The sequence below is a fragment of the Orcinus orca genome, chromosome 11 (assembly GCF_937001465.1).
Source record: "Orcinus orca chromosome 11, mOrcOrc1.1, whole genome shotgun sequence".
NCBI classification, from domain to species: Eukaryota; Metazoa; Chordata; class Mammalia; order Artiodactyla; family Delphinidae; genus Orcinus; species Orcinus orca.
Genome location: NC_064569.1, coordinates 23,004,429 through 23,031,351, shown reverse-complemented (window position 1 = coordinate 23,031,351; position 26,923 = coordinate 23,004,429). Strand labels below are relative to the sequence as shown.

Sequence of the window (26,923 nt, the reverse complement as noted above, 5' to 3'; positions counted from 1 at the left end):
ATCGTAATCACAAGCTCAAGCTAAATACACACACCCTGGCGAAGTGTGGGTGTCTGGATGCCTTTCTGTCTGAGAGGATGGGTACCCTAGTCTGGTGCTGCCTTGTGCAGAGCTGAGAGCTGGCCCAGTTTGAAGGGGCGGGGGATGGTGTTAGGGATGTAAACTGCTTCCGAGGTCCTGCCGATTCTCCGGGGGCAGCGCCTTCCAGACAACAGGGCTCAAATTTTAAGAAAGGATGACTCTGCTCACAGGAGAGCTGGGTCCCTGCCAGGAAAGCTGTGTGACATGCCCAAGATCAGTTTCAGATGGAGGGGTTGTCGTCTGAGCCAGGTGGGACTTGGAACTCTCCCTGTGGCCTCACACAAGTCCAGAGCTGCCTGCTTCAGGGAGCCAGGAACTGGGCCCAGCCAAGGGCATCCAGCGGGCATCAGACCAGGAGATCAGGACTCTTGCACTACACAACCATTTTCTCTCTCTCTCTGTCACACACACACACACACACACACACACACACACACACACATAGGGGCTCCATCCCTGGCCAGGGGCTCCATCCCTTCTCAGTCATGTTTTGATGTTCACAGGTTTGGAAGGTTGCACCACTGCTTGACCTTGGAGAACTTGTTGGAGACCCCGCTTTCTTAAAGACCTTCTCATCTCACATTGGCTTGGGCCCTCCAGGAAAACTGCCTCACCCGTGGGCTTTCTGGTCCTGTTTGGAAAAAGCTGAACATTGCCCAGAAAGTAGGGAAGGGCCAGGAGGGTATGAGACCCACTTTGCCAATAAAAGAATCCCATCAGCTTGATGGTATCTAGGTGCTTCTCCCTGAGGCAGCCCCTCCACAGGTCAGCAGCCAGTCCTGTTCCTAGAGAAGACAGCCCCAGTTTGAGTCCTATCCTCATCTAACTATAAAGAGATTTAATAATGAAACACACCGTTTCCTGCCCCTATGTGGAATTTAAAGGCATTACTTCCTTTTTTTTGCTACCTCGAGGTCAGCTCTCAAGTCCCAATCCAGGCAATGGTTCAAAGTGATTTGAACCATGTTCTAATGCAATCAAACGATAACTTTACATGAGCTAATTATGCAAACTTCTTTATGCAAACAAAGAAAAAGACTGGAGAAGAGAAGGGGTGAGTTTTGTTGTTTGGTCTCATAGGATTTTAGAGATATAGCTTGGACCTACAGATTGGCAAATGTTAAATTTGGATGTTTCTTTGTAATAAGATAAGGGAATTTCTGAGCCCAGGTGCACCGTTTAAAGAGGTGTAGGTGTTTTCTTTTTCATTTGTATGCTTCCTTGCTTGTTTTGAGACAAGGAGGGGAAGAGGGAGAAAGATGAGGAAGCTAAACATAAATGCTAGGGTTTTTGTTTTTTTTTTTCCTAAATTGCAAGAGGAGATATCCCTGGAGATAGACATCAACTGGTTATATAAACATGAATTTAAGAGTAAAAGTGCACTTGGAAATTTAGAAAATCTCTTTTTAAAATTGGGATATAATTCTGTCATTGGGGATGGGAAGATGGAAGTCTGGGGCTTGCTCATGGGTTAGGCATTCGTGTAGGAGTAGATCTCACAATGCTAATCTGTCTTCACATGGCGAGACTTCAGATTAAAGGCAGGTCTTCAAATCCTCCTTTGCTAAGGTGCATTTATGTGATAGCAAGGCCTAAGCAAACATTCTGCCTCTGTTGGCACTTTTTCTATTCCTAAGCCTCAAAAAAAAAAGAAAAGAAAAGAAAAGAAGAAAGCCTTCTAGTGTGGAGTCATCTCATTTGCAGTCATGTCCTCAGCATTATCATAGAGGTTACTCAATTATATTGAGAACTAGATTATGATGTCAGAAAATATCCTTCTCAGAAAAGTATATATTGAGGGTATATTTGAGGAGAATTTCTACTGAAAGTAATAAACAGGGCGGCTTTAGAAGAGGGACCTGCCTTCTAATAATTACCTTGGGTGGGAACAGAAGGCTCCTTACAGGAAATGTTTAATTCATTTAAGACTTAATTTTACTTTTTTGAAAAAACAAAACAAAAAAATTATTTCTGGAAGAGACTGCTGAGAAGATCTCCCTCCTTTGGCCAGAAGAGCAGAGAAGACTGTAAATCAAGGAAAAGGTGAAGTAATAAATTATGAGGAAAGCTTCAGTATTCCAAGTATATAAAGACTATTTATTTTTCCTGTGTCTATATTTTCTCTTTTTGTGGAGGAGAGGAAATTCTAAAAATATTTGATAGATGTTTTGCCATTAACATCAGAAAAGTGTGTGGGGGGAAAGAAAGGAGGGAGGGAGAGGGGGTCAATTTTGTTTAATTAGTAGAAAAAGCAACATAAATCAAAGCAGTCTATTGAGGCCAGTCTTTATAATGTTCTGAGAATATAATGAATTTATTTACAGTGTAAGTGATTTAATATTTTCAATCTGCTTTTTGTTTTAACCTTTTATTGGGGGAGGGTTGACTTTCTAAAGCCTGGGTAGTTTGAAACTTGGCTAAGTACCTTTGGGTTTTTCATTGTGGAAGCAAATATTATCATTTTAATGTTAAACAACTTGCAAGTATTAAATGGCTCATTTGTGATTTACTTTACAGATTTCCCCCTTCAGCTCTAACGATTACATTAAGGCTCCTGCGTCTTTTTGGAAAGAATTTATTATAAATCAGAAAGTGTTAGAGGTTCAAAGATTGACATTTCTGAGTGCTGATACTCTGTCTTTTCATGCCATGCAAACAGGTCTAACACTTATAGATTCTTAAACGTTCAAGGGAAGTTGTGGAAATTCCCAGATTTCTTTTTAAGTTGGAGGAAGCCAAGTTTTGATTTTTGCTTACTTTTTTTTTTAAGTGTGAAGTTTAAAGCAAGCAAATGAGGGAGATGATAGCTTCTGAGAAGGGGTGACACCCACCCAAACTAAGCAGCAAACGTTAGCTAAAGCTAGTTAGCTAAGCAGCTAACAATGGGAAAAGGGAGCCGAGATGAGCGAGGGTCTGTGAGAGGGCGCTGTTTCACCCAACCTTGGTAAAATCTGTGGAGCATCAGCCAGAAACCAGGCTTGATAAAGGTCAGGCTCCCTTAATCATCTCAAATCTCTAAATCACACTAGCCTTCTACAGAGTATTGAAACCTACCAGTGGGGTTGTCTGTCTAGAAGACAAACATCTCTTGAATGGTTCCCAACCACCCGGGTTCATTTCCGAAAGATAGAGGAGTCCGTGGGGAGGGCGTTCACATCCGCTGCAAGCCCTCCCTAGACGATACTGCCCGGTAATTCAGAGCAGTCTTTCTTCCCCGCCCAACAGTTTTGGGAAAAACCCCCTGCTTTCCCTTCGCTTCTCCGAGGCAGAGCAGCTTAGAGCGATAGTTCCGCTGCTTCTGCAGGCTGAAGCGACAAGGATAGAGTCACCCTAGAATATGTAACAGGGGACACGGGGTGGGTGGGGGGGGGCGGGGAACAGAGTATGTTATTGGGGAAAAGAGCGGGTTAGACTCCTGTCTGTGGGCGGAAGGGCCGTGTGCGCTCCCCAGGAGTTTTCGGTCCCGCTCTGCAATTCAAAAGGGGGTCTCCATCCTGTGCGCGGGCTTTCTTGGACAGGCTCCAGATGTCCTCAGCTGTTCTGAGACAGCAAGAAATGCCATCTCGACCTGAAGTCTGAAACCGTTTTTACTCTTCTATGCGAAGGATTCCCCCCTGCCTAGTCAACACTCCCCACTCAGCCTGTCCCTGGAAAGGGCCAGAGAGGAGGGTTCCCATCACGCTCCCGGAGCTCCCAAAGCGGGCTTAAGGCTCCTAAAAGGCACTGGCCAAAGGCCCGCGACCTCCCCGCCGAGGATGCCGGGCGCCCGGGCTCTCGCCCCGGCTCCTCGGCCTCCTCCTTGCCGACCGCCCCCGGCGGCCTGGGCGCCCGCGGGGCTCCAGTCCCGCGGGTCTCGGCTGCAGCTGCGCGACGGGGGTCGTGGCTGCTCCGGGCGGTCCGCACGCCCTCGGGACCTCGGCTTGCAGATCCGCGGAGCGGTCCGGGGCCGGAGGGACCCGGCGGGAACGTGCGGATCCGCCCACGCCCCCGGACCCGGGCTGGCGCGGCGGGGCCAGCGCTCCGGGGTGGGGCTCGGGGGAGCTCCGGGCAGCGCCGGGGGCCGCGGGGAGGGAGGGGGGCTCCCCGTGGCCGGCGGGATGTTCCCGGCTCGGGGCTCCCCTCCGGCCGCTCCGGCCGCCCGTCGCCTCCCCCGCCCCCCGCGCGCCCGCGCCCTCGCTCGCCCCGCGCGCGTTCCTAGGGCGCCACCTCTTTGCGACTCGCTCACTTCTCCGGCAGGTTTGCCTGCGAGCGTGTGAACATTCCTCTGCTCGGCTTTCAACTCTCCTCCAACCTGCGCCGCCCGGCCAGCATGCCTCCCCGGTCTTGAAGCGGGGCCGCTGCTGCCCTGCCGCTCGCTCAGGCCGCCGCCGCCCCTCCGCGCCGCTGTTAACCCGCCCTCGCCGCCACCTGGCCCTCCTGATCGACGACACACGCACTTGAAACTGGTTCCCAGGGTGTGTGGAATCAACTTTCCGGAAGCAACCAGCCCACCAGAGGAGGTAGACAGACAGCTAGGTATATATATGTGGGTCTCGCTGCAAGTGGCTCTGGAACAAGACGGCCTAGTTCGCAAAGAAGCGGACTTCGGAAGGGGAAACTTTCTTTTTTTTTTTTTTAAGAAGGGGTTAGCCCTGCTTCCCGAACCCAAGATACTGCCGGCCAGATTAATTAGACATTGCTATGGGAGACGTGTAAACACGCTGCTCATCATAGATACATATATAAACCCATTTCATTTTGGTTATTATTTCGGAGGAGGCGCCTCTGATTTTTCTTTTTTTTTTCTTCCTCTTTTTGGTCCCTTTTTGCCTGTGTGGTTTGGAAAAAGCACAGTAGTTTGTTCCTAAATAAGTAAGTGCCGAGAGGCTCCAGAGAAAGTTTTTTTCTTGTTCTTTGCAACTTGGGAGATGCCCTTGAGGAGGCTATTTGAGAGCAGGCTGAAGGGGCGCAGCGGGGTAGTGCGGGGAGATGGAGATGCCGGACTGACACTTCGGGCCCCTTTCCTCTCCGTTGCAGGTCCCCAGAGAGAGAGGATACGATGCTGTGGAGGCTGGTTCAGCAGTGGAGCGTCGCGTTGTTCCTGCTGAGCTACTCGGTGCCCTCCTGCGGGCGCTCGGTGGAGGAGCTCGGCCGCCGACTGTAAGTGCCCGGTCCTCCCCAGGGCGCCGGGTGAGGGCTGGGGAGTCCAGGGGGAGAGGCCACCAGGCTGGGGCGCTGCCCAGGGCTCGCCGCGGTCAGTGATGCTCCTCGCCCGGGTTAGAGAGCGGAGAGATCCGCTACCTGCCCGGGGCTGAGCCCGGCTCCTCAAACCCGGCGGGAGAACTGGTTGAACCTCAAGGGGCAACAGGCAAGAGACAGATTTTTTGTGTTTCCATGAGAGGGAGCGTTTTACAGAATCTCCTCTAGGCAAAATCTCCTTTAGTGAAAAAAAAGGGTTACTTTCAGGACCTGGGAAGATATTGAAACTGTGAAGATTGCAAGAAACTTAGATAACTCGGAGGAAGCTGAGGGGTCCAGGCGACATATGTCTGTGTGCACTTGTATACGTACATACTGCATGTGGGTGACAGGTTTTGTGTGAAAAGCAAAAACTTTACATCTAATTTTATTATGAATGACATAATTTTAAGCATATAAAATGGACCACATTACATAATGTAGGCATATTATATAATGAAGTAGTAACAACTTTGCAATGGCACAACTCCAACATTGGTATTAATACCGTTCAAGAACGCTAGAGTGCTTGATTCCAAAATGAATATTAGGTGTGGAAACTTTTTTCCCCCCTTGGAATTATTGCTAACAGCTCTTTAATCTGGAGTCAAATATTTGCACTGTAGACTGAAAACTTGTATCTTGGCATTTTCATTTGGTGATTCTTTAAGGATACTTTTGACTTTAAAATAATCATACCTCAAAGCACACCAGAGAAATAACACCATGTTGTGTGACTGAAAAGTTGGAAGAGTGGGCGAGTACACTAGCTTAATAATCCGTTGGACCTAGCAGTTCATTAATGTGTGTAAGACCATCTTTGGGTGATCTTTAAGCTGCACTCTCGGTGTTCAGGATGGGAAAACCGTAAAGTTTGAGAACTGAGACAAGTTTGCCTCTGGTGAAGGAATTACGGAGAACGTTTACACTAACAATAAAAATAGCAATATCTAATACTTACAATCAAGTTCCTGGTGCTTTCTTGTAAATTCCCAAGGGTGTACAAAAAGGCAACTTTTTATATGTGCCCTTCGTCTATTAGTATTAAAGCAGAGAATCCTTAAATGAAATTACTTTAGACATGTCTGAACCTTGGCACCAAAATGAAAATCTATTATGAATCTCCTAAGGCAAATTGTGTAGAACATTTTGCTGACGATAAAGCTGCATTGTATTCTTCAAATCAACATTTTGCTGATGTATTTCTGGAAATTGTATTGACTTTTTGCTCATTTTGAAACTTGTATTTAATTCAGTTATGTAAAATCCATATATAAATATAGATGAAGAGTAAATTTTTAAAAGCACACTTAAATGCTGTATTTATTTGGTCAAAAAATACTGTCTTGGAACAGAGCCAATTTTTTTCTTTAAAGTTGCTTAAGAAATACCTGCTTTCTCTTTTGAGAAACAGTAAATGGGCCATGATTAAATCTACAGTTATGGCATAAAAATAGTGCTAAGTTAGTCCTAAAGGCTATTTTTAACTCTTTCCTTGTTGCACCTTGCAAAAGACACATCAGAAACCATTTAGCAGCCAGAGACTCTGTTATAGTTTTGTTTGTGGGTGAAATACAATATTGCAGTTAAACACTCACACTCAGCAGATGGTTATAAAACTACCACAAAACATTCTTATAGTTAGTGGCTAATAGATCATCACATTACAGCCATGGTTTTTCATGGAGGCTGAAATCATCAGCAGATTAAAAGGTTTCATCAAATTATTGCAGCCAAATGGAGTTTAAAAAAAGAGTCATTATTTTTGCATTATTACCAAGTAACAGTAAATTTTGTGTGCGAGACAAAGCATTAGTCTACTATTATGACGAATCAACCTAGATCCTTGAAAGAAATTTTAACATATAATCAAATCATATTACTCCCTGATTACTTTTCACACCAAGTATTAGGGAAACTGCTTTAGATGTTTTCTAGCTAACGGCTAACTTTTAAGGGAGAGGAAACTACTACAACAATAACAGTTCCCAGGCCATGGCAATGGAGGTTGTGAACCTTCTGGACCTGTGAGTGCAAAAGGACTTTACTTAATGAGTCTAGAGCGTGAGTAAGTTGGAGACCTGAGGACATTCTTGTCCAGATGTATGTGGCTTTCAGCAGGTGGCGGTCTTTGTGTTTAACTTAGAAAGAAAGCCCCAGCAGATTCAGAAACCTAAAACATCATTGACTGATTTGCTTGGGATCCAGACTGGGTCTATTCCACTTAGTGAAAAGCATAACTTTCGACTGAGTCATTTGGGTTGGAAGGGACTTCTGGTGAGTCATCTTAACTCTAACACCCTAACCCTGACTCTTCCATGCACCACAGAACTTTTCTTCTTAAACCCAGATGCCTTCCTTAGGAGCCTAGCATCAGCACGAGCATGCCATCTCTTCCTGTGCTGAAAACGGAATTCCCATCACTCCATCTATTCCCTATGCTCCATGCGAGCTCCTTAGAAATTGAATCTTCTTCCCTGAAAACTCCCTTGAGAGTGATTATTTTTTAAGGCAGAAGAGCTGTATTTTGACTGAATTCAGAGTTATCTGTGTTAAGCATTTCCTCCACATTTTTGCATCTTTTAATAATAATCAAAGGAGACCATGAACATAGCATACTTGTTTTTCCATGTTGGGTATGTAATAAATGTCATGTGAACCATTGTGCTATGCAATGTTTACAGACATATAAAGTAACAGACTGTTACTGAGGCCATATTTACAACTTTAGTACTTCAGAATTATCTAAAGTGAAAGCCTCCGTAATTGGAACATGTTGCCCACCACCCGTGTACATCTAGTTTGTACATGCTAGTCACTTACCCTTGTCTCAGTTAATGTCTTATTTGGAAAATAAATAGAACACTCCCTGGACCTTGTTGACAATAAAGACACTATTATATTCCTGATCCTCTAGTGTAGTTGCTCAATCAGAAATTCATTCTTCACAATATTTTCAATGCAGACACCTTTGAGCTAGTAGGTAAATTATGTAACAGCATTTCAGATTTAACATTTAAGAAAGTCTGTGTTTTCTAATATATTAATAATTACCCCTAAAGGCAGAAAGAATCTTTGTACCCCATGAAAGATGTACTATTTTAATCTGGACAAAGTTGTACCATATTGTAGGCTTTTTATAAAACAGAGGATAGAATGATCACTCCATTTCCCATGAGAACCATCCTGGGAAAGAGCAGTGCCTGAGTTAGGAAGGCACCATGACTCACAGTTGACAGGCTAGCCAGGATGACAGGCATATATGCCAGTCAGAGGAGGCATGAGCAACGGTGGCTTGATTAGAACAGACCAACTGTTAAAAGCTTTGACCCCGAGTTAAGCTAGAATAGGCTGTATTATACATTTGGAGAACAATACAGATGGGTGGCTATCTGCCAGGAATTGAGAAAATAATAAAAGCTCCAAATAGTATAATTGATCACACCTAAGAACTTCTTTCTTTAACGTGACATTTTGCTAAAAGATACTTACTAACTGCAATACTTAATAATACTTGCAAGTATATCAGTCCTATTCTTTAAAAATGTTATTAGACAATATAAATCTGTTGTAGCAAAGCCTCCAATTTGTAGGTTATTAAGAGTTTCCAGGATACTAACTACTGCCACAAAGTAAGTGAATTTTAATCTAGTCACATGTGGCACCTTCAAAAAGGAAGAGAGACTCCTTCATGCCTCATTTAAACCAGGCTCCTGTTAAATTCCTTTCCATTAAGTCATGTCTTTTTTGCACAAGCTTCATGGCTTAAAGTCAGTGCACACGCTAAAATGCTGAAAGGAAGCTGGTATTCTGGCTATAAGGTCCGGAGAAATAATGACTGTGTTTTCATGCCTTACCCTTCTGGGACTCACAATATAACTAGACAATCTTTCCTTCCCGCAGTGATAATCCAGACTAGGAATCCTGGTTCGTTATTCTGGTGATGAAAATGTACTTCTTGGGACAAGCTTGGTCTTCAAGGAAACTGATAAATTACTGTCCATTTGCCCCTTGCCATGGTGCCTACCACAGTCTCTTTATGACCTTCCTTTCTTGTTTCCTCAACATACACTTCAGCTTCAGTAAGAGAAACGGTTGAGGAAGTCTAAAAACAATCTTGGTTTTAGAATTAAAAGACTTCGTCTTTGGAGGCTGGTTCTGCCTGTTCTCATCATGTGAGCAAGTGTGAGGCCTTTAATCTCTCTGAACCTCACTTTCCACATCTGTAAAATGAGGAGAGTGCTATTTATTATTGTCATATTTCTCTGAGGAGTTAAAGTTGTATTAATGAAAGTAATGAGACCAGATAAATCTATCGTAGTGTCAGGGGAATAACAATATGTGGGATGCAGCCCTGTGAAATACCTTCAGATAGTTTTTTTTTAATTTTATTTTTTTAAATTTTTGGCTGCATTGGGTCTTCGTTGCTGCGCACGGGCTTTCTCTAGTTGCGGCGAGCGGGGGCTACTCTTCATTGCAGCGCGTGGGCTTCTCATTGTGGTGGCTTCTCTTGTTGCAGAGCACGGGCTCTAGGCACGCAGGCTCAGTAGTTGTGGCTCGCGGGCTCTAGAGCGCAGGCTCAGTAGTTGTGACACACGGGCTTATTTGCTCCGCGGCATGTGGGATCTTCCCGGACCCGGGCTCGAACCCGTGTCCCCTGCATTGGCAGGCGGATTCTTAACCACTGCACCACCAGGGAAGGCCCCTTCAGATACTTTTGAAAGTGAGCCACTTTGGAGGGTTGTTTCAGTGGTAGAAATTGGAGTTAGGTGCAGCATAGTTGTAGCAGACATAATATGACTGATTCATGTATGCAATACTTAAATTTGGTTAATAAATACACACAGAATAATACAAGAATGCATGAATGGACATTTAAGCAAGAGTTGGGGTGTTATCTAAAAGAATTGATAGAGAATTAGTTTATTCTTTTTCACTGTATTTTTATAAGAGTGTTGTTTAAATAGGAAAATCATATTTGTTTCTAGAGATATTTTTAAGACAAAGAACAAATAGAAAAGTGAATTTCTCAGTTAAGTACTAAAGATATTACCCTCTGAAATTCTAAATTAAAAAAAAAGAGACGCACAGATGAAATAGAATGATCTCACTTAATTTAAACACTCAACGTCATTTTAAAGAGACCACCCACTACTTTACAGAAAATTATGCATGCTCTCTCTGACAGCTGGCCTTCAAATATAGGTTCTTGGTAGCCCATAGTCTAATATCAATCATGTTCAAATTCAGTCTGTTAGGTGGTTTCCTAGACAGGCTTCACAGCTCACTTCATCCTTCAGTCTTTGTTTGCTTTTACTAGTAGAGCTTGCTCTTCTTTGAGATTCAGTAGTAGTAGTATTTTCTCAAGTGGGGAGCAGTATGCGTGCATGCACGCCTGCTCATGCACAAGTATGTCTGGGGCGAGTACTCAGGTGAAATCAGCCACCTTTTTGTTTCCCAGACTAGGACACCTGGATTTATTTCCCCAACACAACTCTGAAAAATGTGGGAAAAAAAGCCCAATGATTTCTGTCCATTTCTTTGAATAACTGAATCATAATATTTTAAATTGAGAAGACAACATAGAAATCTCAGAATCTGATCCTTTCCTTTTAAACATATGGGGCCCCTGAGGCCCAATAACGTTCATATTCTCACCAAGGTCACAGACCTAGGGAGCCGCATAGCTGAGACTGGAGCTGGAGCCTCCTAATGGCCGGCTCTTCCCTTCCGCTCTCGCCCCTTCCCTGCTCAGTCAGCTTGCAGCTCTTCCAGCTTAGTTTGTATCCTGTATTGGATCAACTAGACAATTTAAAGGGCTTTCCTCAAGTCTTTGTGGTCTCTGCCATCTACTAAAATGTCATTGTTTCCTTCCCCTCCTGTTCTTTTTCCCTTAAAGCAAAAGAGCTGTGTCTGAACACCAGCTTCTCCATGACAAGGGGAAGTCCATCCAAGATTTACGGCGACGATTCTTCCTTCACCATCTGATCGCGGAAATCCACACAGCTGAAATCAGAGCTACCTCGGAGGTGTCCCCCAACTCCAAGCCTGTTCCCAACACCAAGAACCACCCCGTCCGATTTGGATCTGACGATGAGGGCAGATACTTGACTCAGGAAACCAACAAGGTGGAGACGTACAAAGAGCAGCCACTGAAGACACCTGGCAAGAAAAAGAAAAGCAAGCCTGGAAAACGCAAGGAGCAGGAAAAGAAGAAGCGGCGAACTCGATCGGCCTGGCTGAACTCGGGCGTGGCTGGGTGTTGGCTGGAAGGGGACCACCTGTCTGACATCTCCGCGACATCGCTGGAGCTCAATACACGGTAACCGGCTCCCGGGGCCCCAGCTCCTCCTCCGTGTCCCCAGGTGGGGTGTGGAGCCTCTATTCTGCTTTGGCTTGCACAGACCTAGAATCTCCTCCCTATCTGTCCCTCAATCAATGGCTCCACAATTTAAAAGCTTACAAAACCAAGATGGCTCAGGATACGGCCTGCCTTAAAGCAGTGTGCTCCCAGCCCTTCAACACCCACGGGGGTTTAATCACCCTGCTTCTTTCTCCACCAACAAACCCCGACACCAATCCTTTAGTGCTCTACTAACCCCTTTCATTTTTTCACTCAAGCTTTAGAAACTACTGCACCTTCACCATTTGTTAGAGAAACGTATTGATTTCCCCCACTCATACCATGTCAAACTTTGATTGTTTTTTCTTTCTTTCTTTCTTTCTTTTTTTCACTCCAAGGGAGAATGCAGAAGGATTTGATATGACCTACAAACACTACAGAAAAATATCTTACCATAAGCAGTTCTCAGCCGTCCACATTTTTTAATTTAAATTTATTTAAAATTTAAATATATTTTCATTTAATTAAATTTAAAATTTTAAACACAGGCTTTAAATTTATTTAATTAAATTTAACTCTGGTTTCTACCAGTTCATGGAACAAAAATCACGATTTCTGAAATTTTTTAAGTATAGACTTGGTTATAAGGTATAAGTTTTTCTCATGTATCTATTTGCCCACTGCAAGTTGAAATACTTCCTCTAGGGTATTATAGTAGGAATAATAAAACCACATCTATGTGGCTTGTTTATTCTTAGCTCACAGATGCTCATATGCACACACTTTGGAGCCAAAACCCTTAGGTTCAAGTCTTGGGTCTAAACTTATTAAAGCTCATAACGTTGGGCAAGTTCCTTGGTCTTTCTAAGACTAACTCCCCTCTTCAGTGAAATAAAGATAGTACTTGTGCCAACCTCACTGGGTCAGGTGAAGATTAAGTGAGATTACATGGAATTATTATTTGGGTGCTTTTAGATTTCGTTCTGGTTGTACCATCCATCTATCTATCTATCTATCTATCATCTATCTATCTATCTACCTATGTGTGTTTCTGTGAGGCAAAAACGGGGCAAGTATTAATCTCATTTTATAAAATAGAAAACGAAGGCCTTCCACAGTTAAGGCAACTGAGCAGACCTGGGAACTGGGATAGGCTGTCCTCAGAACTGCCTTTATTTCATTTCCTGACGCTTAAGCCAGCGCCGTGTTAGTACTGCACTTTACCCCTGCATTTCCGCTCATAGGATCTTTTTTGGTTTTTACTTTTCAGTACAGCTTTTCTGTGGGGTTTGAAAGAAAGAGGAAAACTACACAAGAATGCATCATATGCAGTAATGATCTCATTATTTAAAGAGTCCCCTGTTACTTCTCCAATCCTTTCCCCTGACTGGTAGAGAGAGGATGACAGAGTGATGTTTCAAAGGGGATTTTGAACCTTCTTACCATCACATCTATCTTCGAGTTACGTTGACAAAACCCATCATTAAATAGCATGTAAATAATAGTTATACTGGCTAAGTAGTACAGCTTCAGTAATCAGTGGGCAGTGGCACTAGAGGAGTCTTTAGCAGTGAATGATCTATTCTGCAGATATCTAATGGGTCTATAAGGGGTAACAAACCCCGTAAGTCTTGGCTTAAGGCACACATTCAGTGTATTTTAAGATATGATCCTAATTGTACATATTTATAACTAATGCAAGTGTTTTACTTTATTGCCAGAACCTATTTTTATCCATTATATATATATATATAATATATGTTATAAAAACAGAAGTAGAAATACTTTTGAATAAATTCTATTCATTTAAAATTTGCAATGCTCTTAAATATCTGGAGAATTGAAAACCAGCCCTCGTCAATTCTTATCCCAAAGGTGTCTCTAAGTTAAAGCAGATTTAGTAACCGTATGCTAACGCACATATATGGAATCTAAAAACACGGTAACTGAAGAACCTAGGGCCAGGACAGGAATGAAGACGCAGACGTAGAGAATGGACTTGAGGACACAAGGGGGAAGGGGAAGCTGGGACGAAGTGAGAGAGTGGCATGGACATATACACACTACCAAATGTAAAATAGCTAGCTAGTGGGAAGCAGCTGCATAGCATAGGGAGGTCAGCTCGGTGCTTTGTGACCACCTAGAGTGGTGGGATAGGGAGGGTGGGAGGGAGGCTCAGGAGGGAGGGGATGCGGGGATACATGTATATGTATAGCTGATTCCCTTTGTTGTACAGCAGAAACTAACACAACATTGTAAAGCAATTATACTCCAATAAAGATATTAAAAAAAATAGATTTAGTAAAAATTAGGCAGTACCCTAATCAAATCCAGACCTAGGACTGAAAGAAGTAGAATACTTCTGCTTCTCCTTTCTGTTCCCTGGTTCTGAGGGATGTTCATGGAAAGCACTGTTCATTTGGCAGCCAGATGTTGGCATTCTCCCAATACAATGCAATAGAGGTGTAGGGAAGAGTGGGGAAATTCAGGAGTGTACTGATGAGAACATATGGGGTCATGCAAATTTTGTAATCCAACTAGAATCTTTTCAGAATAACTATTTTAAAGATTTGTAAGCCTCCAACCTTTTATTAATGTCCTCTTTTTAATCTCTTTGCATTATTATACTATGATCTAAGAGGCCTGATGATATAGCAAGCACAGACTTGATTATAATATATAATAGTGGTGTATTTCTTAAAAGAAACTATTGTGCTAACACTGTCTGGATCCTCTCACGTGAACCATTCAGTGGAAAATACATAGCTTTAAATTTTGGAAATTACATTTTGGAATTTTTGATGTTGCAAATGAGATGTCCAGTTACAGTAGAACTCATTTAATTGAGACCATATCATTTGCCTTGGCAAACACTGATTTAGAAATAATAGAAAAGCTTTTAAGTACTCAGAAGAGCTAGAGGTCTAAAGTGTTGTCATACTCATATGTGTAATAAACATATACATATACTTTTAGGTCATGGTACATATTTTACCTGACTGTTCCACTACATGCCTTTGTTAAAGAGAAATCAGAAGGACAGATAACAAGCAAACTGGCTGGGCAGGGTGAAACTTAATCAAAAGATCTTTTCCTTGGTCCTTTAATTTATTTCCTTTTTCTTTCCTTCTGAGGAAATAATTGTTTGAGACTATTCATTCCCTCCCTGCTTGTGTTACTCAATTCACTAAATACCATTTAGTACCGAGACCTTTAAAAATCAGTACAGTAAGCAAATTATTGAGTTTGACAGTTGCCTTTTGGACTTTATTCATAGCATCCATCCATATCCACCTACCATTTACAATTTTAATCGTAAACTATTTTTTTTCTGTGTAACTAGGAGCTAGCTATTTCATCATTCCAAACAAGACTCTTGGTGAAGAGGTCAATTCCTTAAGACATTAAAACCCCCTAAATGCTAAACTTGTTTTTCATTCTTCAAGCTGCACATAAAATTCCTAAATTGTCAAGAGTTTGCTTCTTGGTAGGTCTCACAACCATGCAGGTCTGCCATGTAAAACTCTGGCTGTTAATGCAGTGACACAGCCAATCAGATTCCATTCCGTAGTTGTTTCCTTGACACCAATATGTATTCCCTGAAATAGACCACACAGAGAGGAGAGAAAAGGAGAGAGAAAAGCAGAGAAAAAGTCACTAGCTCATCTTAAAATACTGTCATTACAGTGTTTAAAAGGGTTCGAAAATGTGTCAGTCCCAAGGGGTAACTTATTCTGGGTAATAAAACAAACACAGTGATGTGAAATATTGTTATTTTATACTTTTAAATTAATTGATTCTTATTCTCTAATTTAAAATGGGCTTTCCCAATCTCTAATGCAAGATTCAGTCAAAAAACTAGCAGCAATTCTATCTTAGTTTTGGCTTCAAAAACTAAAGTCCAATGATAGTTTTATTCATTACTGTTTAAGGACAGCTAAAGAAGGACAGATATCATCAAATCAAACATACTTTGTTTAATTACACATCCTTCTAACCTTTACCCCAAATCACACACTCTACCCTCACAACAGCCCATTATCTTAGTGAGAGATTGGCCCAGTGAGAACCTGAACAGAATAAGCAACCTGTGCATCACCTCTGTTGGGCATCACCGGGGAATAAACTTCTAAGCAAGGTGTATTTAATGATGTATTGCACAGCCTGGCCTTATTTCTGAATTCTCAAATTTGTCCCTTACCCATTTTCCTTTCTGCTGTACATTGACCATTTGATCAGATTAAAGACTCGGCCTGTAGCAGAGGTTCTAGAAAGTCAGGTGGATCCCACAATCACCTTCTGTAAAAGATATTTACAAGCAGTCCCCTGAATCTCTTTCTATTGTGATTCTGTGTTCCTTAATTTACATCCTTTATTTTATGTCTCTTCATTTGTAAAGAGAATTAACCTGTTCTCTTCTTTCCCTTCTTTCTCTTTACAGGAGGCATTGAAATTTTCAGCAGAGACATTCAGAAGACATATTGCAGGATTCTGTAATAATGAACATATGGAAAGTATTAGAAATATTTATTGTCTGTAAATACTGTAAATGCATTGGAATAAAACTGTCTCCCCCATTGCTCTATGAAACTGCACATTGGTCATTGTGAATATTTTTTTTTTGCCAAGGCTAATCCAATTATTATTATCACATTTACCATAATTTATTTTGTCAACTGATGTATTTATTTTGTAAATGTGTCTTGGTGCTGCTGAATTTCTATATTTTTTGTAACATAATGCACTTTAGATATACATATCAAGTATGTTGATAAATGACACAATAAAGTGTCTCTATATTGTGGTTGATTTTAATGAATGCCTAAATAATTATCCAAACTGATTTTCCTCTGCGCATGTAAAAATAGCAGTATTTTAAATTTGTAAAGAATGTCTAATAAAATATAATCTAAATTACACCATGACTCAGAAGGTGACTTTTATGTGTATATAGATATATCCTTTAAGATTTCTAGTAGAAGAAACATGATGTAATCTTTAACTGTATTTGAATATGGTCTTAAGTTTAATATGTTTATATTGGTAGAAATTCCAACATTTTCACATTAGTTTAAAACCACTTAAAATGTATTTTGTCCGATATTTAAGTTCAATTCAGCAGAATGGCTGAATTATCTAGACATCATTTTATGAAGTACATCCAATTCAAGGTGAAGAGTGGAGAGGGCAGAAAAAAAGCAGAGAAAAGTCAGGAGAAAAAAAATTAAAGAAACTTAGTCCAGAGAGTTAGCCAGAGTTGAAAAACAGGAAAAGAGGCAGATCAGGAACTTTAAGGCCAGGGGTAAGTTTAATCAATGTAAAGTTTAATTTGAGAGAGTTTTTGCCCCTATTGGTCACATAATAAGCATAAAAGAGCTACTTGAGAATTCTACCTGTTAACCTTTCCTACCAGAGAAAGGAGAGAGACTCAGGTTTGGGAGGTGTGTGGCAATTCAAAAAGCTGTCACCGGGGCTTCCCTGGTGGCGCAGTGGTTGAGAGTCTGCCTGCCGATGCAGGGGACACGGGTTTGTGCCCCGGTCCGGAAAGATCCCACATGCCACGGAGCGGCTGGGCCCGTGAGCCATGGCCACTGAGCCTGCACGTCCGGAGCCTGTGCTCCGCAACGGGAGAGGCCACAACGGTGAGAGGCCCGCGTACCAAGAAAAAAAAAAAAAGCTGTCACCGGTGAAGATAGCTTTCGTGGGACATACCAGTTCCAGGGACCAAGTTTGCAAACAGCATGGATGTAATGCCACATGCAATCCCCTTTACATTTTGCATATCATCCTGGTTGTTCCTACCTCTATGTTCAGATGAAAACACAAACATCTTCCTTCTACAGAATCTTTTTCTTTACAGCTGAGAACTCATCAGTAAAAATCCAACACAACAAAATAAAAAGCCCATGAATCAAGCAAGCACATATTTCATCAGTTTAGGCTCAGTATCATGTTTGGTATCTGTTAGATGTTTGGAGGATGCACAGGAAGCAAACTTCTGTAAATGGGGACTTCCCTGGTGGTCCAGTGGTTAAGATGCCATGCTTCCAATGCAGGAAACCCGGGTTCGGTCCCTGGTCAGGGAACTAGATCCCACATGCATGCTGCAACTAAGAGTCCTCATGCCACAACGAAGATCCCATGTGCCGCAGCTAAGACCTAGCACAGGCAAATATATATATATATATATATATATATATATATATATATATATATATATTTTTTAAATTCTGTAAATGCCTTCAAGAGTATACATACGAGTCCGCCTGCTGATGCAGGGGACGCGAGTTCGTGCCCCCGGTACGGGAGGATCCTACAGGCCGCGGGCCCATGGCCGCTGAGCCTGCGCGTCCGGAGCCTGTGCTTTGCAACAGGAGAGGCCACAGCAGTGAGAGGCCCGCGTAACACAAAAATATATATATATACATACGTATACATGAAACAACTAAACGCTGTATTCAAGAAACTGAAATAATCCAAAATTCTATGAATATTTAAAAATGGGGGCTTCCCTGGTGGCGCAGTGGTTGAGAATCTGCCTGCCAATGCAGGGGACACGGGTTCGAGCCCTGGTCTGGGAGGATCCCACATACCGCCAAGCAACTGGGCCCGTGAGCCACAACTACTGAGCCTGCGCGTCTGGAGCCTGTGCTCCACAACAAGAGAGGCCGCGACAGTGAGAGGCCCGCGCACTGCGATGAAGAGTGGCCCCCACTTACCACAGCTAGAGAAAGCCCTCGCACAGAAAGGAAGACCCAACACAGCAAAAATAAATTAATTAATTAATAAACTCCTACCCCCAACATCAAAAATAAAATAAAATATAAAAATGGGGGGAAAATCACATAGGGAGAGATTAGGCTGATCTGGATGTGAGTAAGATAATGTTTCTGGGAGGAATATTCTAAGATTGAACTTATTCATAGTTTCACTTAAGTCCCATAGCCTTCAAGCAGTGCCCATCTTACTATTTTGGGTAAGAATGTTGAATCTATGTTAGTGAGCAAACATGAGAATTTGTGCTTAGCTCACTTGTGAATTTGTTGCATATGGTTTTTATATCTAAGGAATATGCAGAAGTTAAGACCAATACATTAAACCTGTATAAAGCAACTAACTTGGAGAGCCTTAAAACCAGATATAACCACATTTTGCAAAACTCCATCTGAAACTCTAAATCTTAAGACTGCACCAAACCCTTATGTGTTGTTCACATGAAAAGTGTTTTTTAAACGCTAATGTGGTAAATACCTGGACATAACGGCAGGGAAGCATCAGATTCAAGTCATCTTTAGGCTTTTCTTCACAAATAGTCCATTCCTGAAATGAAAAGGGGGAATTTATAGTTATCAGTTCTGACCAAAACATTATTAATGCCATTGTTACCTTCAGTCATATCCTTGGTCTTCAAGTAGTGATAGGAGTAAAATCATAGGATAAGGGATGGGATGGGAAGATGAAGGAAGAAAAAAACCTTTGGGGGAAAAAGTCATTTTTTCTGACATTGTTATTTTCTATGAAAGAAAAACTGAAATACATAATTTAAGATAATAAGTGTTTGAATGTAAATAAACTCTTAGCAAATTACGGTCTAAGTGAATACGGCTCATGCTTGACTTAAGTAATGTTTATAAAGCAGTAATGATTTAAATAGAGGCAAGTTGGACTAAGTATTCTGGAATTAAAAAATAAAACCTAATCTGCTAACTCACTATTGCCTTCCACAAATTTTATTCAGACAGAAATTTGGTATATAATTAGATACCTAAGACATATTTATGGACATTGGGAAGTCCAACTACAAAAGACAAGGAGTGGTACTTATATGTGAAGACCCTATTCCTTGCCTCTGTGTTTTCTTAGCCATCATTGTAAAACAGGTGCAGGGCTACATAAGTGATGAACCCAGATCAGTGTTGACATTATTGGTCCTGAAAATACCTAAAATCAACATTGGCATCTAGCTTCCTCGTTACAAAAATTGGGAATGCAGGCAGCATCAATCTGAGAAATAAGGGGAAATTGAAGCTTTTCTTAGGAAATAGCATAATTATACACCTTGATGGTTAAGAATTTTGTTTTAATTTTCCATTACCTAACCTTAGTACCTGTTGAGCAAAGTAGTTATTTAACTTTCTATAACTACCATACAAGGACAAAGGGAGTCAATTGTTTTAAAATTCAAAAAGTTCTTTAATATACTATATATAATGGACCCAACAAGAAGAACAAAGTCAAGAATTACTTTGATTTTATCTTATAGTCAATTCATTAAGTAAATCCTGAAATATGGTTTAATAGATGCTCGAAGTGCTTAAAGAACACAAGTTAATGCCTTTTGCAAGAAATTCTGATATACTTAAACCATCACAGGGCATTAACTTTAGGAAAATCTAGGGTTTAATTCTAGAGCATCTTACAGTTTAACTGCTATTTTTCCCTTTGGCTACAAAGTTCATGGAAAAACAGAACGAGCTGTGAACAGAAACAATATGTTGAAGTTCAGTGGGTTCATCTTCTGTAAGAGGGTGCACTTTTATTGAGAGTTCTAAGTGTTCCCACGAGGTATTCCCAGTAGAGCCATCGTTCATTCCTTAAACAAAGGGTAAAAGACATCCCAGGCACAAATACTGGCTACTTCTTATTTAATAACCCAGAAGGTATTAACAGTAAGACTATCATCAAAGATTCTATCATTGGGCTTCCCTGGTGGAGCAGTGGTTGAGAATCCGCCTGCCGATGCAGGAGACACGGGTTCGTGCCCCGGTCCGGGAAAATCCCACATGCCGCGGAGCGGCTGGGTCCGTGAGCCATGGCCGCTGAGCCTGCGCGTCCGGAGCCTGTGCTCCACAACGGGAGAGGCCACAACAGTGAGAGGCCCGCGTACGGCAAAAAAAAAAAAGATTCTATCATACAGTTAGCAAAACATGGCCACATGCTAAGCTCCTCGTAAGGACTCAATCAAACGATCCAGGGGAGGTGTTAAATACTGGTAGCTACGAAGATTCCAAAGGCTGAAGGTATTATTTCACTGAATTATACTATCATGTGTCCTGGGTCAACTCCTTAAGAGAAGAACTGTTACTTCCAAGTTGCCAATGTTACTTCCCTAATGATTCTGTGAACTTATTGAGGGCAGGAACCTTGTCTTAGTCAAGGTATATCATCCAACACTAGATAACAGCATTAGTACATAGCAGGTGCTCAAGAAATGTTCATTGAACAGAACTTGAAAGTTCTTTCAGTTTCTGGATGAATGAACTGAAAAGCAGAGTTAAGCAAATAGTCTGCTGGACGTAGGAGATGGATCAGAGTTTTGAGTATTTCAGACTCCCGTGTCATGCCATTCTCTCATTCCAATAACAAGAAGCTCAGAGAATGACTAACGGCTCCAAGGTATCAACCGTTCACCAGAGTGACCTTTGTTTTTCAGCTTCTGGTTTACTAGGAACTTTTCCAGCCCTGAAAGTACAAGAAGCAAGGGTTTGTGCTGAGTATACAGCAACCTCCCAGAGGAAGCGAGGAGAATTTAAAACATCAGGTTTCCATCCTATGAATATACCGCACAGACGTGACCTACAAGGTCCAGTTGTGCACAGAGAGGCACACAGCTATTTTGTCAGAAGATTAATAGACACAGGTCCCAACCAGAGCTACCCAACAACAGGATGAGAACATTCACATCTCTGTGCAAGTTCCCGATACGCTCACATTTACAAGCGCAAAGCACAAGGGATAGGTTTTCAAACTGCGTTTTAATTAAACTTCAAAACATCTTCCAGAGAATTTCCTTACGTTTCCCTCCAAGCTGGAAGACATTTACAAATGACAAAATGTGTCACCCCTGCAAACATGGATTGTCTTAATGGTGACCCTTACTCCTTGCCAAGTCTACTTTGCTTTGGAGCCTGAAAAGCAAAATCACCCATCCATCTTCCACTTGAGCTCACTGGCTTGTCACTGAAGAACTGCTGGCAGATAACTCTGTTGAGCTGCTCCATGTTCTACAAAATGAAAGCGAAACAATTACAAACTGCGCCATGTTGGATTTAGTAAGTCTATATTCACATTACTCTTTCTTTCACTCATCATGAGTTTTAGTAGAACGCTTGAGTCAATGTAGAATACAAACAATACATTGACGTGTTGTATCATGGCTACCTATAGGTGAAAGAAACTAGAAAACAGGCATGTTGTCTTAAGGAGAAATTTTTTCTCTTCGGATGACAGAGTGAGAGATTCTCAATTCCTCAAGAACTAGAAATTTTATTCCATAACAACATTTTATGACATTATAACCACTAGTACGTCATAAAGAATAAGTTAGCCTATCACATTGCCTAATATAATAGAGCGAATACTTGTTTTCTACTAGCTTATTATGCCCAGGTTGCACTAACCTAATTAATCTTTCCAAGCATCTCATGAGGTAGAGGTTTCTTGTCTCCATTTCACAGGTGATGCAGTTTTGCCTGAGACGGATTAGACAACCTGCCCAAGAACAAGCAGAGGTCACAGGGCAGAGAAGGGACTCAAAGCCAGGGGCATCTGACTCCTGAGTCTGGAATCTGTGCGCCATTGCTACAGCATTGCAGTAAAGCTTGGTCAGAACAAGCATCTTTGAGACAAAACTATTTTGGTCTTGCTTTCAGTGAGTTCAGTGAGTTCATACGTTTGAGATGATCCTATTTTCCTCCACTCTCTACTGTCTGGGAGGGCGCCCCTTACCAGCCTCTCTCCTCCTCTCCTCCTTGGCATCTTCTAAGGCTGACTACAGCCTTCTATTTCACAAAGCTCATAAAGTGCACTCTCTCTCTCTCTCTCTCTCTCTCTCTCTTTCTCTCTCTCTCTCTCTCTCTCACACACACACACACACACACACACACACACACACACACACGCAAGAAGCCCAGGTGTTTGCACAGTCCCATGAATGAGCAGCTGTTGCTTTAAAAGGAAGGTGGCAGAGGAGGCCAGGGAGCAGTGGCTGGCAGGCGGTGTGTAAACTATACAGAGAGCCACTTTCTGTAAGAAGGCTAAAACATATTTAAAATGGGACCACCTCAGAGATGAAATCTTCCCCCTCCTGCTACCTCTCAACCTGCTCCAAAACTCCAATATTCAGTTTTTCCAAGTGTCCCTCCCCCTCCCCCTTCCCTGGAGTTTGATGATTTTCTGTGTGAACACTTGGCACATTGCAGAGCAGCTGCATTTAGGAGTCACAAACGATCGCCCAATCGCTGCAGTGAATTCTTTCCCCAGCTAACAGATGCACGTGCCCAGCCTGCGTGCCCGGCAGTCCACTGCCCACACGGGGAGACAATGAGTGAGCCAGCATCCTTTCTTTCCAAAGGGTTTTCCTCTCTGGGTTGGCTTTTGGATACTTATTTATTTCTTTTTAAATTACCTGGAAAAGAGGAAAGAAAAAGTTTCCATTGAGATCACCTTGGTTTAGGGAAGAAGAATGCCGTTGGTCGCGGGAGGGCGCTGTGAAGGAACAGAGCCAGGCGTGATTTGGGTTTCAGCTTCTTTCTATTGGAAATCAGCCTGGGGATGAAGGTGAAGATCACACACCAGCTCCTGGAGGTGCTTGCTGGCTTGACTTGGGTTCGAACACCCCGGCCTCTTGAAATCTCCCCACATTTCCCTCCGAGAGTCTGAAATTCCCTACATTTTTTAGTCAAATTTATCCTTCTACTTTTATAGCTCTCGATCTAATTGTGAAGAATCCTGCCCTAATCAGAGCTGTCTTTCTATTTTACACTAAGTGAATCTTCTAAAGAGATACAACTAAATACATATTTTATTCCCAGAGGGACACACAAGTCTTTGGGTAATGGCTACACATACTTTATTAATTCACCGGTTAGGGGAAAAAACCCATATTTTTACTTTTTACTGTGCTGGACTATTAGACCGTGTCCCTCCAATTGGCTATAGCTCTCATGACAGACCTCCTCGTCCCACATTTTCCAAGAATCGCATAGATTCATATGCCTGAGTGACGACAATGACAGCTACTCTGTGAACCTAAAGGCAGAGTCAATTCTGTCCTTTCCTGCAGATAACTAGTTTTCTGGTTGATTCTGTCCTGATATCACCTGCTCCTATGGAGTCACGATCAAGAGGCAATTAGCTTGAAAAGTCAATGTCAGAACAGACTGTGTGAAACTGATTCGATTGTTGGGCCTGCAGCTCATAAACTACTTGGCCTTTCTGGATGCCATGCTGAATCTGCAATTGCTTATTTTATCTTTTCTTATACCAAATATGTTTTTAGCCATTATTTCCTATTGAGTTCATGCTTTTCTTTGAGGGTTGGCCTAGCAGCAGCCTATTGCCTAGTAAATACATATTTGTTAGTTGGGAGTGACTGGGTCCCCTGGAAACATCTTCTTCATCAGGGTTGGAAGTTGCACTTCCTTGTATTCAACACAAACTGTAGCTTAATACAAATCCTGGACAGTTTCAATCATCTTTTACTGTAGTTATAATGGTGACAAAAATAATAATCTCTTATGACTATTTAGTGTTTCTGTAGTCAACCACCACAGAAATAACATCTACAGAGAACCAAATCAACCTTGAGTAATCTATAATAAAAATTCAAAGTTTGAGTGTTTTAAGTACATGTAATGTATTTTATAGTAATAAAATGATAGGGCTTTTCTGATAGGTGAGAAGTAAGAGCTCGAGAATGGTTCTAGGGTGCTTTTCTATTGTTCCAGAAGAAGTCCACTCAGCAGACGCCCTCCTCAACATTCATTCCCCACACTTAATAAATATTTCTCATGAGTTAGGCCCAGAGGACATAGAGACAACTGAGGCACAGTCCCTGTTTCAAGGACCCAATAGATTACCTACTGCAGTTGAACTCTGCTAAACTTTCTGCTGGTACCACCTGGAATTAGGAGGAGAAATATTTCTGCTTCAAATACTGCATCCCTTGTTTAGTGAACACATGTTGTTTGTCTTCCCAGGGAAGGGAAAATATTTGTGCTTCCAGTTGAAAACTATGCAACTAGATTCTAGGCAAAACCTCTCTGGGTTATCAGATTCCGATTCTGTGGAAGTTGTTTTATAATTCTCTGAATTGTAAGTGACCGGTAGCAAGACAAAATAATTCTTGTCTATAATTTTGTCCTGTAGAGGTTCAATTAACTTCTTCCCAACACCCCCAGCCTTGGAAAAAATAGTTTTGCCTCCATTGGCACATTCATTTCAATCTTTTTTGAATGTGTTATAATCTGTCTTGCCCTCTCATTGATTAGTGTATAGAATAAATCTGTAGCACATGTTCATTTACATATCTACACCAGACTTTTTTTTTCTTTTTTTAAAATTATCTTGTAACAACAGTAGCTTCCACTTGAGTGATCCACCCTTTCTCCATTCCATGTGTTTTGGAGAACTGGAGGGTTAACACAACCTTCTAGTCCTCGGAGTGAGCAAATGACCCAAACTTTGTCAAACAGAGAACTCCATTATCCCTGATTGGTTTAGGGATGGGCACATGATCAAAAATAGCCAATCAGAGTTGTCTTGAACTTTTCTGCCATGCATTATGGGAATTATGTTCTTACTTCTTTTGCATTCTTGGGTTGTAAGAAAAATGTCTACATTTTTTTTGTGTTCGTCTTCCCCAGATGCATAAAAGAAGCTGTCCAGTACAGGAGGGAAATAATCCAACTTACAAAGAAAATCAGAGACAAGAAATGAAAAAAGACAACCCATTCAACCTAACAACCTAGTTTTGTTAGGTTCAGTCACATAGATCTAAAGGGTTCTGAAAAACAAGCCTGACTTCTAACTTTCCTGATTTTCCCCTCTCTTCCAACAGCCTTATATCTACTGCAGAGAATGTCTTTGAGCAGCTAAGCTACAATAACAGATCATTTTAAGACCACAGAGGTAACTGAGATAAAGAAGGAATAACACACTACTCACTTATATTAAGACAGGCTTAAAGCAGTAGGCAGTCTTTTCTAGGGTTTCTTGTTGCCGCACACTTTCCAAAGCTGCAATAACTTCCTCTGGTACCGGAGCCCTGAGTTCATAGTTTTTTGGGTTTTTTTTCTCATCCCAGACCACCTACATGTTCAAGCACTCTCCACCTCTTTTCCCCAACCCAACAATATGGGGTACCTGTAGTAGTCTGGGTTCTCCAGAGGAACAGAACCAATAGGAGAGAGGGGGAGAAAGAGAGAGAGGGAGAGAGAGATTGATTTACTACTATAAGAAACAGGCTCATGTAATTATGGAGGTTAAGTTCAAGATCTGCAGTCAGCAGTCTAGGGACCCAAGAGAACTGATGGTATAGTTCCAGTTTAAGATCAAAGACCTAAGAACCAGGAGAGCCAATGGTGTAAGTTCTGGTCCAAGTCCAAAGGAAGGAGAAGACCAATATCCCAGGTTGAAAACAGGCAGAGAAAAAGAATTCTTATCAGCCTTCTATTCTATTCAGTCCTTCAACAGGTTGGATAAGGCCCACCCACACAGGAAGAGCAATCTGCTTTACCCAGTCTACTGACCCAAATATTAATCTCATCCGGAAACACTCTCACAGTCACACTCAGAAATCATGTTGAACAGTATATGGACACCTCAGAGCCCAGTTGCATTGACACAGACAAGTATCCACCACAGTGGCCCACTCTCCTGCTAGAGCACACTGCAGAACAGAATCAAGACCAAGAAAATGAGCCAACAAGGAGTACCTCTTAAAATCAATAAATATTTAAAACATTTTTATAGAGGAGAAGCCATATGCTATGTGAGGGAAGAGCAGAGAGGGGAAAACTCTTGAGGTAGCCAGCAATTAGCCTCTCTTCTATTGCCCGTCAACAGTTCCCCTATAACATCAGATTTGCAATTCCCAGTTTAGCAAAAGGAAAGCTTTGAAGATAACCAGACTCAACCTCCTTAGAATGCAATTTAGTGATTCATTGTTGTTATTTAAGCATGCCCCTTGGGTGTCTCACTGACTCCACTCTAAGATGCTAATCAAAATAGTCCTTCAATCACAATCATAGTCCCCCAAGTTTTGGAAACACAACTTGCTCCATTCTGTACACATTCAGTGATGTTTTAACACCCTGCACAGCTATCCACCCCTTCAGTCTAGCTCTGGCTCTCTGTATTTTTCCTACAGACATTCTTTTTACACTGTATTTTAATTGCTCAGCTACTTCTCTATATCCTGGTAGACTGTAAATTCCATGATGACTGTATCTTTTGTTCCATCACTAGTGCACGGCATAGCTTGGCCAATGTTAGGTATTC

At 41.8% G+C, this 26,923-nt stretch overlaps 1 protein-coding gene and 1 long non-coding RNA gene across 5 annotated transcripts; one reads left to right on the top strand and one right to left on the bottom strand.

The window, feature by feature from the left end:
• The first annotated feature begins 4,310 nt into the window (after positions 1 to 4,310).
• PTHLH (parathyroid hormone like hormone) lies at positions 4,311 to 16,560 on the top strand. 3 transcript variants are annotated; one of them, XM_004270890.2, is made up of 4 exons: positions 4,311 to 4,580; positions 5,098 to 5,220; positions 11,198 to 11,620; positions 16,083 to 16,560. In XM_004270890.2, the coding sequence occupies exons 2-4, from the start codon at positions 5,120 to 5,122 to the stop codon at positions 16,090 to 16,092; spliced, it is 534 nt and encodes a 177-aa protein (XP_004270938.1). In that variant the 5' UTR covers positions 4,311 to 4,580; positions 5,098 to 5,119; the 3' UTR covers positions 16,093 to 16,560. The 3 variants fall into 3 exon arrangements, with proteins under 3 accessions (XP_004270938.1, XP_033286072.1, XP_012388888.1); XM_033430181.2 differs by having other exon boundaries at positions 4,387 to 4,596; XM_012533434.2 differs by lacking the exon at positions 4,311 to 4,580 and adding an exon at positions 4,629 to 4,932.
• Positions 11,615 to 26,599, bottom strand: LOC117201721 (uncharacterized). Of its 2 annotated transcripts, none has more exons than XR_007470066.1 (3): positions 21,521 to 26,599; positions 18,893 to 18,961; positions 11,615 to 16,132 (listed from the first exon to the last, which is right to left on the bottom strand). It is a non-coding gene; the product is annotated as an uncharacterized LOC117201721 (long non-coding RNA). The 2 variants fall into 2 exon arrangements; XR_007470067.1 differs by having other exon boundaries at positions 18,893 to 21,645; positions 22,042 to 26,599.
• Between the last annotated feature and the right edge of the window lie 324 nt (positions 26,600 to 26,923).